Genomic DNA, 19,915 nt, shown 5'->3' with positions numbered 1-19,915 from the left:
AATAACGCAAATGAGACAGATGGAGCAATTCATATCCAAAGCAGTTTAATGTTTAATACTATGATCATAATATGATGGATTTCGAATTCATATGAACAATGTTACAAGGGATTGACAATTTTCTTCTTTTCAACAGCATTTATTTCGAAAAACTGCTTAGATAAGTGTCTCATCCAGTTACATAAATTATATTCAATAAATATGAAAATCACAATACCGTGTACAGCAATTCAATATATAAAACCGTTTCAAATTTATGGTAGAAACTGCTTAAGTTTGTAATACTAGTTAACACTGCTTATGTAATTCCGAGAACTGACTTTAATTACACCCACAAAAAGTATTGTTGTAATGTTACAAAACAATTTCCACAAATACACCATTTTAAGCAATATATAAAATGTTATCTTTTTTCATATCCCGAATGTTTTAAAATATCAACTTGTTGTAAATGGCGTTTTGATCTTTCTATGTATTGAAAACCGTGTATGTAATTCAATGTCATGCTTACCTAAACATTTTTTTCAAATTAATGTCCTTTGAAAAAAGTGAAACTTTCAATTCCTCTTAACTTTGTTTCTAAATATTCCAAATACCTCATATGATAACCGTAGTATTTGATATTATAGTGCTTTAGATGTGCATTACCCCGTGCGATATTCCTGTTGTAGAACCCTCCAAAATCTAGTTGTTTTCGATGTTTGTGCTACTGTAGCGTCCTTAGTTTGCAACACTGCATGACATGTGTGATATTCTATGTTTTCGTTCTACATGTAGATTTAAAATATGTAGTAATCCGAGAAAATGCCGCTTAAAAAAAGACACTTTTATGTTGGGTTGGCAACACTGTTAACTTTGTGGTATCAAGATTGTCAAACAATATTCCCCCTCCATATTTCCATGGTACAAAATTTCAGCGGTTTTTGTCATTTAGTTTAAAACTTACATATACATACAAACTATTCAGTAAATTACTACCACAGGGTTCCTACTGGTCAGGGAAGTCAGAGAAAACTCAGGGAAAATGGTGTAGGTCAGGGAAACTCAGGAAAAAAGGCAGGGAAGTTTTATAAAATATATTTTTTTCTAACATTTATTTCAGCTTAGCCAACCATTAATGATCACAGTATGGAACGTTCCTCAGATTTTTATGGGTGGTAAGTGGAATATACGTATGAGCAATTGATTATTATTTGTCACTATGGAATAAAAGTTCTTATATATAAATATTCACCGTTATTTATTCCTTATTTATATCTCAACGTCATCCGACACCTGTCATGAAAGTCAGGGAATTTCTTGCCAAAGGTCAGGGAGAAGTCACGGAAATAGATTTCTCCAGATCAGTAGGAACTCTGTACCAATAATGTAATTCAAAACTGTCAATACTAGACTCAACTTTCCCTTACACTTTACCCAGGCTTTAGACTGGCAATGGCTTTTCATAGACATTAGCGTGTTTAAAAAGTCGAGAATTATGTCTGATGTATTAGTTCATAATTAGTCTAATTCGACTTCCATGCAGATGACAAATACTATTCGTCATTATTCGTCATTGTTATGTAACCCAATTCACGAATACACTTATTCAAGTCTTTCGTTTCTTCGTATTTTTGCAGAATCATCTTTATGTTGTTATCCATATGCAGTGACATCTTCCTTTTCTTTGGATATATCCCGATTTCACCTAGCTAGATTGCAAAATTGCTGCTAAGGGCTTCATTTTCTTAGATGGTAAACTAAGGCAAAGATATTGGGGATCTTACATCCTATTAGAGCTTTTCATTTTTGGTTCCAACCCTTCAACAACATTATTAGTTCTGTGACGTAAGCTATGAACGTTCCACCAATCAACTGGCATGTTTGAATTTTCTAACTACTGTTTTAAAAAACAGTGAAAAAAATCAGTTAGTTTTTCACATGCAGGAGATATAGATAACGAGTTCCAACCAACCATCGAAACTTTTTCTAGCGGCAAAAGGAATACATTACACATTCTGCATGCGAGCTCGATAGTTGCAGATTGTTTATAGTCTTTGCTTAAACCAGTTTCGTGGCTCGTTCTCCACAGGACCTGGCAGAAACGAAAGTTATAACTAGATAACCACTGCTCAGGAAATACTGCCCTCAACGTATATATAACTGCCTTCTCAAAGTTGACCTTGAAGAACTTTGGATTCAATGCTGGGTAGATGCTTTTTAGCAAAGAAAATAGTCTTTCGTAGGTCGTCTTTCTCTTGTTAGGCTGCAAAGCGAATATCACAGGGTACATTTATATCAGCTCCGGAACTACCAATATCAACATGAACACACTATTTCCTGGAACTGCCTCGAACACATGTAAAATGTCCCGTCTACAAAGTATTCCTTGTAGCCCTCAAGAGCAAACTCCAAGTTACAGAGTCCAATCACAATTACCCGTTCATTAGTTACAGAAATATCATCTGCCTTCAAATAATTACTGCCTCCTGGTAATGTAATAAGCTCTCCCAAGAGGGCAATATTATCACGTACTGCTGGGTTTTGCCGGGTACCTAGCGATATTTGTCATGTATTACATTGCTCTGTTTTAATATTATCATATTTCGGGAAATTAATTACAAAATCATATCCGCTTTCCTTCACATCTTGTAATTCTTCTGAGAAAATTTTATGTATAGGTACCGATAAATCATTTCTTGCACATTTTCTACATGCATCCAATCTTTTCTTTATTAACAGTTCCTGCAATATCCGAAGTACAGGTGTGATTCTTTCTAAAAGCTATCTTTCCTTCTTCCGACGCTCTCAACTTCTCATGACATCTTTCTGCTTTTCTATTCATACAGATCCAAAACTTATGATCACATTCTTCTTCTGAAGGTGATAACTGTAGGCTTCCTGCGCTAGAATTAGGCACGGATTTCCTCTTTTAGTCCTTACAATATTGTACTTGTCACTCATTATCGCGAAGAAGACCGTACCCTCTAAACTGAAAAAATAGATAACAAGAGCCCATTAACACTCGTTCTTGTTTTCATTTTAATGAAACGCCCAACTCCTTTTCTAACCTTACCAGCAATAATATCAATATATAACTTCACTAACTTCTCTAATTTCTGTTTTACCCAAAACTTATTCCTGATAACTCTAGTATCAAGAAATAATATACAGTTTCCAAATTCTCCAGAACCACATGCAGACGTTAAATTATAAATAATCCATAATAACTAAATACATGGTAACGATACAAAATTAGTATATTAATATTAGCATTTACTCAAAACTTATTTCTAGTACTATATAACAATTCTAATATCCAGGAGAAAAAGTGAAGGGGGATGCAGACCCCTCACCTCCAAAAAATCTGTACAGCGTCCCCCCAGTTCCTTAAAAATTACAATGGGCAAAGATAGGCAGGGGAACGGCGTGACATCATGCCGCTACCTACCGTCCCCGTACCTTTTCAGATCCACTCTTACCCCTGTTAATATCAAGAAATGATTTACAGTTCCCAAATTCTCCAGAACTAAATGCAGAAGTTTATTTATAAATAATCCATTATAATTAGGTACATGAAAACGGAAAAAAAAATTAGAGTATAATTAAAATTATATACATTAGCATTAAAAAATGGAAAGAAAGAACTCACTCCTCCTGCAAATTTAAACAATATATTATATACCGGAAGTTTACAAATACCAAATTGTGTACAATGATTCCGCAGGCGTTTCTCACAGCACTTAAGAACAATAAATGAGAGGTGAATTCAAGTATCAGGATAATTTATAGAAAAGTGAATGTTACTAGGTTACATGGTAGACCCACCTGAAAGACGTAAAGAAACGCTTGTTTTTGATTCTCCAAAACTGAAAAATGTAAACAAATTCTTATCTCTAATTGGTCGAACGGCTGTCCGTCGAATTTAAAGGGAACTTCAATATCCTATTCCCTTTTATGAGATATTTTCCTTGTTTTTGGGGCCGGGGTGGCTCAGTGGTAGAGCGTTCACCTCTGGTCCAGGAGGTCCTTGGTTCGATCCCAGCTCACGCCAAGTGAACTGTCTGGTAGACAAACACTATGTGCGTGGGTTTTCTCAGGGTTCTCCCGTTTTCTCCCACTTTCTTCATTCCACCACTTCATTCATTTCTCATTATCATCGTCTCCTTTAGCCTAGCCGGAATAACCGTAGGACGTAAAACAAAGATTTCATTTCATTTTCTTTGTTTTTTTAAAACAGTTTTTCAGTAATTAACTGCCAATAGTTACATCGATTTAAAACATGATATCCTTTTTGTTTATTAGGAACACATTGAGATATTTATAATTAAGGATTATGAAATTAATCAAACAGTAACTTGATAGAGGAGCAATCTGACAAAAGATAACTACTTTCAGTCACTCAATTTGTTTTCGATTCAGATAAATCAATGAAGTTCAACTTTAGACTCAAGCCCGTGACTTTCGGCCAAAACCCACGACGGGGAGAGACTACTTCGGGAAAAACCCACGCAGCCTCGCTGTCTGTTACCGATTTTGTCAGTGTGATCAACGATGAAACAGGAAATGGTTGATTTCTGGCACTTCTGATTTGAATGGAAAATTAGCAGCGTTGGACTTGTTGGGACGCTGAATTGATTCTATCTTACCCTTTTTGATCTTTGACGATAATGTTGAAACCGGAAGTACAACTAAATTTCTACCACTCTTGGTTTTAGTAGTGTGTTATGAGTGGAGATGCTGAATCGATTTCAAAAACCACCGTCACTATCTCTTACTATCTGTTTTTGTTCAATCGATCCCATGCTGTTACGAAGCAATTTTGTAATGGTGTGAACAAATCCTAGGATAGTTTTATATTATAAGATGAGATCATAAGATAATATATGCAACTCAAATAGCACCAGAAATCTCTTGTAAAATTATCAGTAATAATGAACTAAACTACAATGGAAACTTAATTATTTTTGCTTTCAATAAGTTATCTATTCAGTGTGAAACAAAAAAAAAAAAAAAAAAAAAAAAAACCTTTTATTTTCAGGGAGTTGTAACTGGTTTAGGAAAAGGACTTGTGGGGACCGTAACGAAACCGGTTGTAGGAGTATTGGATCTAGCATCTGAAGCTGCAAGTGCCATCAGAGATTCCAGTCGTAGGTAGGTATATTTTTGTATAATAAGAAAGTAGAACCATTGGTACTGAATCACTTTTCTCTAAATCTATAATGTGTATAACGTCTTGTGTGGTGCAATTAATCGCACTATATCTCTATGTAGTTAGATTGCATAATAGCTTGAAAAGAAAAATATTCTACTTTATTACAATACAATTAATTACACAAAAATAATTACAAATTCAAAATGATGCTCAGCGGCATATCCTTACTAGTCCAGTGAAATTAGCGTTTGAGGTAGACATTTAAAATGAAAAGATGAAACCTGTTGGAATATGTTCTACGTACTGGTCTTATTACTCTGCAAAACATCCCAAAAAATACAGTTGCGAGTTCTTTCATTCTTTATTATACTTCTAATATTATAGGCAATGTAACAATTTAGTATCACTTTTCTCCGAGTAACCATTTTTGCATAACTTTAGGATAAAGTGAAAAATTGTGATCTGTATTAGGGGGCATAGTCTTTTCATTGCCTCATACAACTTAACAGAGTAGAAATATGAAAAAAGGGCTCGAATAAAAGTTGTTCAAAATTTTATAAGCTTTAAAACAATGTATATATTCACTATATACAATGTCAGAGATACAGAATAAAGCTTCAAACGTCATCGGATTGCGCACAATTTATGTAGAAACATAATGAATCATTTAATATGAAGAAAAAGATATCTAGTGATTTGAGACGGCTTTTCATTGCAATTTCCGGTAAGTATCAACAGGTTTGGAAATCCGGCTAGTTTAATAAATTGTTCGTAAACAGGGCGTCGCCAGGGGGTGCGCAAAAACCCTGAAAGTAGACTTTCACACTATCTTTCTGTATATAGGCCTATGTGTCCAATGATATTAGTGTTTAAGATAAACATTTTAAAAAGAAGATGAAACCTATTGAAATGATGTTGTTATTCCGCAAAAAATCTAGTTGCGGGTTTCTCCGAGCCCTAGTTCAGTGCAATTACGACAAAAATCGAAGAAGCACTTAAAAAAAAAAAAAAAAAAAAAAGATTAAACCGGTTAGAATATGTTCTATATATTGATGTTATACCAAAACTGTCCCAAAACAATAGTTGCTGGTTTTCCGCCATTTTTAATAAACAGCACCCCATCTTGAAATTTTCGCCAACACGTACTCTTTGCCTTTTAGCTTCTAAGCCAATAAATGTAGAAATATCAGTCTTTCTTTATTGTACTTTAATATTATAGGTTATATAATAAGTTATCATTTTTGTCCGCATTACCAGAAGTTCAGTGTATCTTAAATCTTTATTTATTAGTGCTTGAAAATATAACTTTAGGAAAAAATAAAAATGGTGATTCAAACAAGGGATTAATTATTTAAAATTAAGGAAAATGTACTTACCGGAATTATTTGAGATGCATTTAGTATCCGATTTACGGCAAATACCATCATATCGTTTTTCATGATTTTTACTTTCACTAAGTAGGTGCGTATACGTACTAGCTTTTATAATTGTGGTTGGATTATTCTGCGCATCTTCTAAGCTGCTAAACTGAAAAGTATTGTAGTTATAAATAGGAAGACAATATACACTGATCACCAGTTCAATTGTAAACACCTACGTAATACCATATAGCACCACCTTTCGCTGCTAACGGTAGCTACCCGCCGCGGCATGGACTCCACGAGGCGCCTGAAGTGTTGTGGCATCTCAGTCCATATCTGCTGCAAAGTCTCCCACAGAGCCCAGGTTAGTCGGAAGAGGGTCCACAGCCGAAGGCGTCGTTCCATGACATCCCAAATGTGTTAGATCGGTTTGTGATCCGGTGACCGTGATTGTCAGGGAAGTGTTGCCAGATCAGAGGAGTGCTCATCAAACCAGTTTGCTGCCATCCCATCCTAGAGATGTGGGCCGGCGCATTGTCCTGCTGTAAGATGAGGTCATCACCTTGTAGCAGCCGAGCAAATGACAGGACATGGTCATCCAGAAGATCACGGTAGCGTTTACCCGTGAGGGGCTGTGTTGTCACGGGACCCATTGCAGTCCACGTAAATATACCCCAGATGAGAATACCACCATCACGGGTGTGCACAGTTCTGTGCTGTCACGATGCATCCATTGCATCATGCGATTGGCGACGCACCCCTACCGGTCCATCGGCATGTGAAACGTGACTCATCTGTCTGGGCAACCTTTTTCCCACATTTCCAAGGTCCATTGGCGGTGTTTCTTTACCCATGCTAGACGTTGTTTCCTATGCTGTGCTCTTAGAAGGGATACTCGAGTGGGCCGATGGCTTCTGTACCCCATGGCAAGCAGGTGGATTCGAGTTGTGTGACTGCTGGCACGGCGTTGTTGTTTTGCATTGAACCTCTCCGCGATTTGACGCACTGTGGCCCGTCTATCGGCTGTTACAATGCGGGCAATTCGACGTCTGCCACTGTCGTCGACACTCCCCTGACCGCGGCAGTTTTCCCGGGTAGGTGCGGTTTTACTGGAAACCAGGTACTCACGATACACCCTTGAAAGTCTTTGAATATCCGAGCGCCGCAGACACTTCCGACATCGAGCCACCTAGTCGTCTGGCCCCTACGATTTGACCACGTTGAAGTTCACTCAGGTCCTTCGTCTTGCCCATCACACACTGCACTGATACAGATGACAAGTAGCAGTACCCTCGCGATGCGTTTTACTTACATGCACTGGTGGAGCCTCTGCAGGGCGGTTTCTGCAACTGTCCTGCTGTCTCTAATTCCATAGCTGATTAGTGTATATGGCATCGTAAAAAGCCTTGTGATGGTAGATGAAATTAAACAAAAGTTCTAAATATACTAGTGTACTTTGAGATTTACTTTTTTCGATGGCGTTTTGCAGTTGAATGTTCACAGTTTTCGTTAATTTCCTTCTCAAAAAAGTTGGTTTTGGTGACAGCTTCATCATCACATCCTTCATCTGCATCTTCAATTAAAATAGTGCTGTTACCATCCGTGTCCACTACACTGCCCATAAAATGATGTAAATCTAGCACTCTTCAAAAGCACCCACAATTATTTCCGCAGTTCGCCTGACAGTTGCATGCTATATACTTTAACAAATCATCTGGAGCAGGTTGTTCAGAAAGAAGGCAATTATCACAAATTCTCCATCCCCATTCAGTTGGAGTCTCTCTTGATTTTTCCACTGCTGAACTTGATGGAACACACGGAGATTATACTGATTTGCAGCAGCTGTTGTTGGAGGTAGTGCTGCTAAGTTGAAAGTGTCACTAATGCGTTGCTTGGATACAATCTTTTTGTACATGTAGAATCTTGCAGAATCTAGATTACCTTTCTAGATCTAGATTAGATCTAGATTAGATCTAGATCTGCACATTTGTATAACGCTAGAACATTTTCCTCCAGCAGCTGCCACATCATGAGCAGACGATGTTGGTTGTTGAAAACATCAATTTCTGGACGCAGTTCTTCATTTTTCTAGTATTTTGTACGTAACTTTCTTCCCTTTACTGTGTGGAACAGAAGTTGCATCACAACCAGTGAAGGCATGCAGAAATAAAATGCAGTTCACCATATTTCCCAATGCTCTCCGAAGTTTCCCAATGCACTGCAGTTGTATATCTTATAATAAATATGTAATTTTCAGCCGTTACAAGTGCTACCATCAGAACTAAAATATCTTAATTTCTCCCACTATTACTGACGAGCCAGATGTTGCAAGATTTGTTGCGATTGGCACAATTAATATGTCTGCATCTCCAGGTGATTTATGTACAGTACAACCAGATTTTTCCGAGATATTTCGTCAGAAGTGATATCACTTCGGATTTGTTATTTGCGTTAGAAAGAAATTCCTGTTGAGATAAACGAACGTGGATGGTATCCTCACCTATTACGAGTATTCGTGGTATCTTTGTTCTTGTTCAGTGTTCTATATTCTGTAAGGTAGGTCCACTATCATAACCATCAAATACAACATATTATTTACCATTTTACCATAGTATTTTGCAATATACTTCACATATTGCTCATATAATTGGCCGTAAAAATGGCGGAAAACCAACTAGAGTGTTGGGACTGTTTTAGTATAACATCAATACATAGAACGTATTCTAACAGGTTTAATCTTTTTCTTTTAAAAAAATCTTGATCGATTTTTGTCGTAATTGCACTTGACTAGGGTTATTTATTAAAAAAAAGGCGGAAAACCCGCAACTAGATTTTTTGTGGGATAACAACATCAGCAAAACATATTTCAATAGATTTCATGTTTTTTTTTTTAACGATTATTTCAAACACTAATTTCAATGGACACATAGGCCTGCACACAGACAGATAGTGTGAAAGTCTACTTTCAGGGTTCTTGCGCACCCTGGCAACGCCACTAATTACGAATCATTTATTAAACTAGCCGGACTTCCAAACCTGTTGATACTTACCGGAAATTGCAATGAAAAGCCGTCTCAAATCACTAAATATCTTTTTCTTCATGTTAAATGATTCATTCATATGTTTCTACATAAATTGTGCGCAATCCGATGACGTTTGAAGCTTCATTGTGTATCTTTGACACTGTATATAGTGACAATATATACATCGTTTTAAAACTCATAAAATTTCCAACAACTTTTATTCGGGCACTTTTTTCATATTTCTACTCTGTTAAGTTGTATGAGGCAATGAAAAGACTATGCCCCCTAATACAGATCACAATTTTTCACTTTATCCTAAAGTTATGCAAAAATGGTTACTCGGAGAAAAGTGATACTAAATTGTTACATTGCCTATAATATTAGAAGTATAATAAAGAAAGAATGTTACTTCTACGTTAATTAGTTTAGAAGTTATGTAGCATAAAGTAAGTGCATATGAGAAATCCAAGATGGCGGACTATTTATTCAAAATGGCAGAAAACTCGCAACTGGATTTTTTGGGATTTCTTGTAGAGTAATAAGACCGGTACGTAGAACATATTCCAACAGGTTTCATCTTTTCATTTTAAATGTCTAGGTTTGGTCAATTTTTACCGTAATTGCACTGAACTATGCGTTTTCTTCGAGTTGTCAAATATTCTGATACAATCATATTTTTTAAAAAAACAGTTTGTAATAATATCTGAATTTGGCAAGTTCACAGCACATATTTGATTGTTATAATTTTATACATTGCAAGTAAAGGGAACTCTATTTTAGGCTGTTGAGTAGTAAATCTTTAAATTAAGTTGCGTATAACTTATTTACATAATAGTTGAGTTGATTTGGAGTTTAATGTCTCTGTCAGCAGCGAGGCTGTATGACACGGGACCTACTAATTAACGTGGAATCCGAACCACATGAGTTTCGGCCGGGAATCGAACCCGGGTTTCCTACGCCAAAGGCATGTACGCTAACCGCTTAACCATGAAGGAGCCCTTTAAGTAATCATATACTCAACAGATACCAAAGGCCCGAAACGAAGTTATACATGGTACTGTCTTTAGAAAGTTGTAAGCATTTTTCTTCCTATTATCGTGTTTCCCTCAAAACCAAACAACCAGAAAATAAGCCCTAGTGTAATTTTTCAGATTGCTCGTAAGCCCTACTTCGAAAAGATGCCCCAATGGTTGCAGGAGTCGGATTGGATTACTTACGCACAATAAACGCATATATATATATTTGTACTTTTGTAAATCATTAAATCGTAATGTCTTTTGGGCAGAAACATTAATAGAATACCCGGTCTTATTTTCGAGGGAAAAGGTATTATTATTATTATTATTATTATTATTATTATTATTATTATTATTATTATTATTATTATTATTATTATTATTATTATTATTATTATTATTAAAAATAAAAATTATATCGTTCTCTAGGAAAACGAATATATCGTATTTTTCATACTCAATAAATCAGCATACAATTCAACCTATTTCAATCAACAAAGACTTGGGTGTTATGATGGATTCTAAGTTACTATTTGATCATCATGTTTCTACCATGGTTTCCAAGGCTAGAAGGAATCTGGGACTCATCAAATGGTTTGCTAGAGATTTTAAAGACATTGCAACATGTAAAATCTTACATTGTGCATATGTTCGATCCCATTTGGAATTTGCTAGTTTAATCTGGAACCGCAATCTTACTAGTATCACCCAAGCTCTGGAGTCAGTCCAGATTTCTTTCTTGGCTTGGTTAAAATATAAATTTAAATTATACGATATGACTAATAGGGAGATTCTTGCTAAACTGGATTTAGTAGTTCTTGAAGTTCAGCGAAATTTAAGGCAAATCAAATTTATTCATGATATAATACATGCTAGAGTGAATTTAATTGAATATTTATATATCAAAGTTCCCCTGTATAAGTCTAGGATTTACCGTTCCATATTATGTAATAATCAATTGGTTGGTTCTCCACTATTTACTAGTGTTGACAATATAAATAAAAAATCTCTTCAAATTGATTTCTTTGATCCGAATTTTACAATACTTAAAAAACAATATTTGGAATGTTTTATTTAATAAATATACAAAATTCACCATGGTTTGGTATATTGCCTATTGAATTTTCATTGTATTTCTTTTATCTACATTGTTTATATTTGTCCATGTGTATTATTATAAATCTTTTGATAATTTGTTTATTTTTATTACATTCAATATATTTAAATTCTTAATAATACATCTTGTTTAATTTAATAGTTATTGAATCGAGATTATGTTGTAATTTTATTTTATAATTTAGTTTGTATCAAACTTGTGTAAAATTTTTATTTATTTTATTTTTGTATTTGGTCGTGATGACGATGTATTTTTAATTTCTTCTTGTCTTGTTTGTATTTTTCTCGTAACATTTTATTGTATATTATTGTATATATGACCATTTTGGCCTCGGCTGTGGTCTTTATCATCTACAATAAATAAATAAATAAATAAATAAATAAATAATAATAATAATAATAATAATAATAATAATAATAATAATAATAATAATAATAATAATAATTATTATTATTATTATTATTATTATTATTATTATTATTATTATTATTATTATTATTATTATTATTATTATTATTATTATTATTATTATTATTATTATTATTATTATTATTATTATTATTATTATTATTATTATTATTATTATTATTATTATTATTATTATTATTATTATTATTATTATTATTATTATTATTATTATTATTATTATTATTATTATTATTATTATTATTATTATTATTATAGATTGATTAATGTTACCATTCAGTTCCCAGCTCTTTTGCCTTTCTCGACCTTTAAAGAGGGCTACGGTGGCTCAGTGATAGATCGTTCACCTCTGGTGTTTGGGGTCCCGGGTTCGATCCCAGCCCCCGCCAAGTGAACTTTGTGGTGGACAAACACCGTGTGCGTGGGTTTCCTCGGGGTTCTTCCGTTTCCTCCCACTTTATTCATTCCACTATTTCATTCATTACTCATCATCATCATCTCCTTTAGCCTAACCGGCATAACCGTGGGACGTAAAACTCAGATTTCATTTCATTTCATTTCGACCTTTAAAGATGGGCGCCTTTGGTTCAGATAATTATTTAAAAAAAATAAAGTATTAACTCAGATTAACAAATAAGGGAGAACATTGGAAACTGTGAGAAGCATGTTATTCTTTTCAGGTCGATAATGGAGCTAATATATTTATGAAATTAAAAGTGTATAATTACTGAACATTTTAGGTTATGTCTCATTAATCATAATATGTACTGTCGTCTTGTTAATGTCATAATGAAAAGTTCAGTGGGGTATATTTCGGTATTAGTTTTATATTTTCGTGGATATGATTTTGGCCTGTTATTATTGATCTTTGATATTTGAAAGTATCCACTTTATCGAAAGTATTATTTGATATTTCGACGCATCGATAATTGTAGTAGTATTACGATCCCGATGAACTTTCATGTACTTAATTTTCTCTGCGTTTACTTCTAAACCAAAGTCGCTGGAAGCGTTTAACAATACCTCTGCATTTCTTTCTGTTCTTCTCATATCATCCCCTATTAGATTTACATCATCAGCATAAGCCATAACCTGGTGAATACTATTCAACTGTAGTTCTTGCTGGCTATCTTTGATTCTCCTTATAGCGTACTCCAGAACAAAGTTGAATAATAATGTGACAACGCATCTTCTTGTTTCAGACCATTCTTGATGTGGAAGCCCGTGGACAAGAATTTTCCTACTCGAACTTGACTTTTGGGATTCATTTAAACACAGTTTAATTAATTTAACTATCTTTATCGATATTCCAAATTCTGTAAGAAAGTCGTAGAATGTTTCCCTCCTAACCGAATCACATGCCTTTTAAAAATCAATAAATACCGTATTTGCGCGAATATAGGGTGCGCGCGAATATAGGCCGCACCTAAACTTTTGACACGAAATTATAGAAAAAGTAAATCTCGAATATAGGCCACACTACTAAATTTACGAGAAAATTGTGTGTTGCAGCTTTGGATGTGTGCATCAGTCATCCATTCAAAGCTAGTGTAAGACAATTCTATAGAAATTACATCATGAACAAAACAACTTTGACACCAGGAGGTAGTTTGTAACATGCATCTGTGTCAGAAATGTACCGTTAGATTTTGGCTGCTTGGCACAAGAACTTGTTCTTGGCGGCTGCTTGGCCAATATCAAAAGAATTTGCCATGAAAAGTTAAAAACCCTTGAATTTTCAATAATTTAGATGAGACTGACGATACCTTTGTGATAATGACTCTGAGCAGCATTTTGGATCGTCTAGCGAGGGTGAAGAATCAGACGTTGGTGATGCTGAGATAGTGGGAACTGATTGTGCTTGATTTGAGTAGGTACAAGCAAGCTGACGCAATTTGATATATATGTGAAATTTAGAAAATCACACAAACGAAAAAAGAACTGTGATAGCTTTTTGGAGCATTACTACTTTGTTCTCATACAAATCTGCTAAATGTATTAAGTTTATCTTATAAATTACATGTGTTATTAATTCCATTTCAGTTCAAGTCATATTTGTCCAAATAGACTTCGACCTTCTCGCTGTGCTGTAGGACCGGGTGGATTGATGCCACACTACTCCAAGAAGCAGAGTCAGGGCCAACAGTTTCTTTATGAAATGAATGATAGGAAGTACAGTGAATTGTAAGTGTCACTAAAGATTTTTTTTTTTTTTTAAAGTTAAGCACTAAAATTATCCTCCCTGTGTCATAGGTTAGATAATTTATCCTCCCTGTGTCATAGGTTAGATAATGTATGTATTGAGAATCACTGTATCTAGTATTAATTTTCATTGGATATTTTATTTTTGGAGATTTAGATATTTTTTCTGCAGCAGTTGCATTTACGGTGAATGAGAATAGGAAAAGTGGATGTAAAAAGTGCTATTTTGCTGCACCTTTATCCAGATATTTTTGTGGAATTGAACGCAAACCGAAAATGAAAGCATTTATTTAATTTAATGTCCATCCCTATCGTTCCCTAATTATTAATATGAGGCATATGTCAAACAAACAAACACAACAAAAAAGGCCGATATTTAAAAAAAAAGAAAATTATAGGAAAAGAAATTTATTATGATTGATATGGAAATACATACTTTGGCTATTTTTCGGCGTATTCACCATGAACCTCCAGAAACTTTTGGTAGCGTGGCATAAGCTTCTGTACACCCTCTTTGTGAAAATGTACCGCCTGAGAGTGCAGCCAGCCCAAAACTGATGTCCTGAGACTACGCCGTTGTTCAAATCCTTCGATGCAAGCTACTTTTTCGGACGAAGAAAAAGAAAAAAATCGCCGAAGGCGAAGTCAGGGCTGTAAGGGCAATGATTGAATAGTTCCCATCGAAAAATTTGAATTGTCTCAACAATAGGAGCAGCTTTGTATGTGGAGCGTTGTGTAGTATTTGGCAATACACATTTGCTGTAATTGTTCGTTCTGTAATTAAGAATTCCACAAGAATCACACCCTTTTGATCCTAAAACACGATTGACATGATTTTGTTAACTGATGTTTGTATTTCTTCGCTTTAGGAGAACTAGAGAGCCGCTATAGCATTGACAGCTGCTTCGTTCTCCAATGGCATACGATATCCATGTTTCATCCCCGTCAGTATGTAAGAAAAGAAGTCTTTCTTACCCCACTCCCCTTAGTGGGCCGAAAAATCACGTGCAGCTGTCATTGTTTCCTCTTTGTTAGTGTCTGTCACCTTTTTTGGCATCCACCTCGCACACAGTTTGTGATAACCCAGCTTGCCAATCACGATTTGATGCACTATTTTCGCAGACATATCTGGAAGTTCTTTGGCGAGTTTAGTTATTGTGAACTGGTGATCGGATTGCACTTTCTCGTTAACACTTTTCACCAGTCGTTCGTCTGAACACTATGCCTTCTGTTACCTTCATCATCACGAACATTTGAATGCTCTTCCCAAAACTCACTGAGTGGACCATAACATGAAAAGCAAACGACATGAACTCTCATCGAAATTCCAATTCTGGTCTCTCGTATGCGTTATACACGCGTCTATGTGGTAAACGAATAACTATGCACATTTTAGTATTTTTAAGTATATCGGAATCAGTTAATTATATCGAGAAATGACCTCCTGAAATTGGTTCAATTGAGAATATATTTAGTTGCTTACATTAAAAAGAAAGCAACAAATTAAAAAAAAAAAAAAAAAACCTTAGTGCTTGTTGGAAATAGTTTGTGTAAAATTCGTGACTTAATCGGTAGAATAATATGTATGATTTATAGTCAGTTAATACAATATGCGTATTCTATGTTGGTTAGTTTATAATTCAAAATATAATTATTTCTAATTATTTAGATACTTTTATGTGGAATAAATGAATATATGTTTTCACTAACTGCATACTGCAGAAAATTGCCATGTTATGTGCATAATAATATACATGTTTAAAGTTTAAGGGGAAAAAAAGGAAAACACTTTTTAACTAAGTAAGCAAGGATTTTTAAGTTGTTTAATTAGCAGCACATCTATTATAAAACTTAATATTGATGTGATTACAAAGGCAAGTTCCAATATGACTTTTGAGTTCTTAATTTCCATGCAAAATATTTTATTTCTAGATTCGTTGCATATGAAGATTTGCGAAGTGGCGCAGACGACTTGAGAATTTTAATCTCAAGCGAGAGTGTTCGGGTGTTTAGCCATGGTGGTACAGCCAATTATACAATTGTGATGGAAGTACATTTAGGGTATGTTTGTACATAATACGCATGCATATGTTTACGATTGTAAATTATTTGCTCATTTATAGGTGCTCTTGCGTTATATGTATAATTTCAGTAATGTTTCTTGAATCTAAAAATTAAAGTAGTTTTATACAACATATAGGGTGCGAATTTTCAGTATCCCGTATAAATGACGTACTGTAGCCGTGTGTATTTTCGGTGCTTGTAGTTGTTGGTTATAACCCTTCTTAGAGGCAGTTCAGATTCCACTTTAATTGTGGGGTCTTACGTTATAATTTTGTTGTTATAGTAGATCATGAAAAATCTCAATCAAGAAATGTTTTTGTATATGAAGTAATGTTTATTCCAAGTAATTATTAATATCAACTTCCTCGTAAGCCATGCTTGTTTTTAGTTCGAATGTTCATATCTTGTGTGTCTTTGTGTTTATATCTATTTGATTTTAACGATAAAATCGTTTTTCATACTTATTACATACATTACTTTAAAGAAACTTAGCAAGTGTTGTATTTTTTCCAGTGAATTACAATACTGTCGCCATATAGCCGAAGTAGAAAACAGTCCGTTACACGAAACACGTCATTATATAGAACTAACTGTGAAAACAGACACTGTGAATGCACCTATTGGAGAAGCTGTCAAAAGACCCAGAGTGCGATGTGACAGTGAGAGTGTTTCAAATTGGGTAAGAGAAAATAAGATTTTTCTTATGTCTTCTACTCCCCACTTTTTAGCAAAACACTTCCGTTCTGTATATTTCGAATAAATATGATATTATGTTCAGAGTATTCAGACCTGAGAGTTCGTTTAGAACTGCCTAAAAATCTTCGTGAGATTTTAGGGGATAATGGTCTTTAATGATCGTGTTCTCAGTTTTGTTTTTTGGAATGATTAACTTTTCTTTAATGTCTTCTTTGTTACGTGTTTCTGTTATTGTTATATTTTAGCTAATTTTTCAGTCACATGTATATTTTATTTTCTCCTATTTATTTGTTTACCTTTCCGTGACCTTTGTTTAATTTTCGTAGCTTTTAAAATTTCCTCTCGTTAGTTTTCAGAACTTATATGAAAAATATACTCTTTTCAATGTTTATTTAGTATTTTTACAGGGTGGCAGCAAACTTAGAAAACCAGTCAGCGAAAAATCAGAGAATTCTGCTAAAGTGAGGGAATTTCGATTTGCAAATAATGAGAACTTCAAAGGAAAATAGCACGGCCAACAAGAGATGGTCTCTGACGTTTCTTACCACATGCGGTGGGACATTGCAGCCCCTACTTTGATACCAGTGTTTCCAACCACGATCACTCTGTCTTATACCATTAATTAAATGCCACTACAGTTGCACCGAAAAAAATCATGACACGCAAGTAGTGGCAATGTCACTGCGAGCTGTCAGAGACGTTCTCTTACTGGACGCACTATAACACAGTTTCAGATGCGGTTGAGTGCTTTTTCTCTAATGGGCAGCTTTAGACTTAGAAACATATGTGTTCTCCACAAATGATGTGTAACAAACTTCTATAGTTGTGCACGTTATCTTTTGCTTTCGCTTGTATAGTGGAATATCGTTTTGATGAATCGTCCACAAAATGCAGTTGGATCAATGATCCAATGAGAAATTTATTTCCGACGCTCGCACAGGGCTCATAGCGAGTCACTTTTTCAACTAAAAGTTACTTTTTCAAGTTGGTCACTAAAAGTTACTTTTTTTCAAATTTTTCACTAAAAGTTACTTTTTAGGGAGTTAAAATGACTTTTTCGTGTGATTTATGTTTTGCATTGGCACTTTTCTAAGAAAAATGTAAAAATAAATGGAAAAAGTCAGAAATTTGTTACTAATTACTCTTCTGAAAGCTTCAGTACTCGCTGCCACATGTGAAACAGTCAGCTTTATTCTCACTTCAGCCTTTTATTCTTTCTAAAGCACAGTTAATGGTTGGTGGATGCTTAAGCTCTCAAGGTGGGGTTGAGAACCCTTCTGTGTCTATTCTTTCTTCTATGATGATAGTCTTATAGTTTTCTCTCGTAAAAGTTAACTCTCCGCTCATTGTTGTGTGTGTGTGTTTGTGTGGTTCATCATGTTCGTTTTGTGTTATGCTTCTTGTACGTTCTTCTTACGAGTAGGTGATGAATTTGAATATTTCGTGGCTTTGAGAACTCTCAATGCTAAGTTAAATATAATGTCTGGAATAATGAAGAAATTGAGAAATAGACCAGAACTTGTTCCACTTACTCAGAAGCTTCTTACATCTGCTAAGTCTGCTTACCGTAACTACAAAGCATACTTAGATAACCTAAGAAAGGATTTGATTGATTGATTTTTTTAGTTTAGCGTCCCTTTCAGCAGCGAGGCTATATGAGACGTGGACCTACTGATTAACGTGGAATCCGAACCACATGAGCTCCCGCCGGGAATCGAACCCGGGTCTCCCACGCCAAAGGCGCGTACGCTAACCGCTTAGCCACGGAGGAGCTCCAACCTAAGAAAGGAGAAAGCTCAAAAAGAGGAAGTAAAGAAGAAAAGATGAAACAAAATAACAAACAAAGAGAGAGGTGATAGAGAAATTGAGAATGGAAAAAAGGGGCATGATGAGATTTTGGTCACTTTTTCGTGTGCTTTTGGTCACTTTTCAACTATTTACAAGAGACCAGACCACTATGAGCCCTGCTCGCATAATTCTAACTTTTTTTCTTTCTCGTTCCCACTTGTTTTGGTTTCATCTGAGTTTCATGTTCTGCTTTAAGTGAGGGTAGCTATTCACAAAATAAAAGAATTTTGAAATACTCTTGCTCGTGTGTGAGCTTGTATGTTTTCATTGTAATTTATTTCAGTAGTAAAAAAGTTTATTTCGGAAGTCCTTATGAGTTTACGAAAATAACTGGTAAGTTGCATATCAGGATATGCAGGGAGTCAGACTCAGTGGATAGCCGAACTAATTTCACATTTATAATAGTTTCGTTATGATGGTTCTTCTCATAAGTTTAAAACATATTGTTTATTCTTAATTTAAGATTATTCTGGCATTAAAAATGATTCAGCAATTTGCGAACAATATTTCTGGTACATGAGGTCGAATAAAGCTTCAATTTCTCTCCCTTTAGTTATTCTTTGAGCCAAATTTTTGTATGCTTTTTCAATGCCAATACGAAATGTTTGAAGTTTACGAAAGAATATTTTTGCAAACAAAACGTGTAATTTTTTTTTCTAACTGGAATGCAGCTTTTGAGAGAGGGCCACGAAACTTCTTTGCGTTGGAGAGTATACCTCCATTGGGACACTCTTTGTAGTCATCTTCTTCAAAAGTGTGTAACAAAGACTAGATTTGTTTATTTAGCTGTTCGCAGTGGAGTGGAATACAAGAAAAAAAGTGATGATCAAGATTTCTGATTCAAATTATCGTAAAATCATATTAATAATATATTTCCAGTACGCTGGGAAGTAACGAAGTTTCATGATGTATAATTCGTGTTTTAAATTCAACATCTTCATACCTTCACTGTCAAGAAAATCTAATCTCCGTTATGTTCCTATGTTGTTATTTTATATCTTGTTTTTCGCCCAAATCCTTAGGTTTTG

At 34.8% G+C, this 19,915-nt stretch overlaps 2 protein-coding genes across 8 annotated transcripts in view; one reads left to right on the top strand and one right to left on the bottom strand.

The window, feature by feature from the left end:
* The window catches only part of LOC145671234 (uncharacterized), a 193,557-nt gene that overhangs the window by 19,417 nt on the left and 154,225 nt on the right, over positions 1-19,915 (bottom strand). The window lies entirely within an intron of this gene.
* Positions 1-19,915, top strand: part of Vps13D (vacuolar protein sorting 13D) — a 571,041-nt gene that overhangs the window by 546,045 nt on the left and 5,081 nt on the right. For all 6 annotated transcript variants that reach the window (XM_081740126.1, XM_081740128.1, XM_081740131.1 and 3 more), the window contains 4 exons: positions 5,021-5,133; positions 14,121-14,261; positions 16,212-16,340; positions 16,857-17,022. In XM_081740126.1, coding sequence (XP_081596252.1) covers positions 5,021-5,133; positions 14,121-14,261; positions 16,212-16,340; positions 16,857-17,022 — 549 coding nt within the window. The remainder of the gene's footprint in view (positions 1-5,020; positions 5,134-14,120; positions 14,262-16,211; positions 16,341-16,856; positions 17,023-19,915) is intronic.

Source organism: Thermobia domestica, chromosome 15, assembly GCF_964235325.1.
Source record: "Thermobia domestica chromosome 15, izTheDome1.hap1.1, whole genome shotgun sequence".
Classification (NCBI taxonomy): domain Eukaryota; kingdom Metazoa; phylum Arthropoda; class Insecta; order Zygentoma; family Lepismatidae; genus Thermobia; species Thermobia domestica.
Note: the sequence above shows the minus strand (reverse complement) of the source record. Positions and strands in the feature narration are given on the sequence as shown.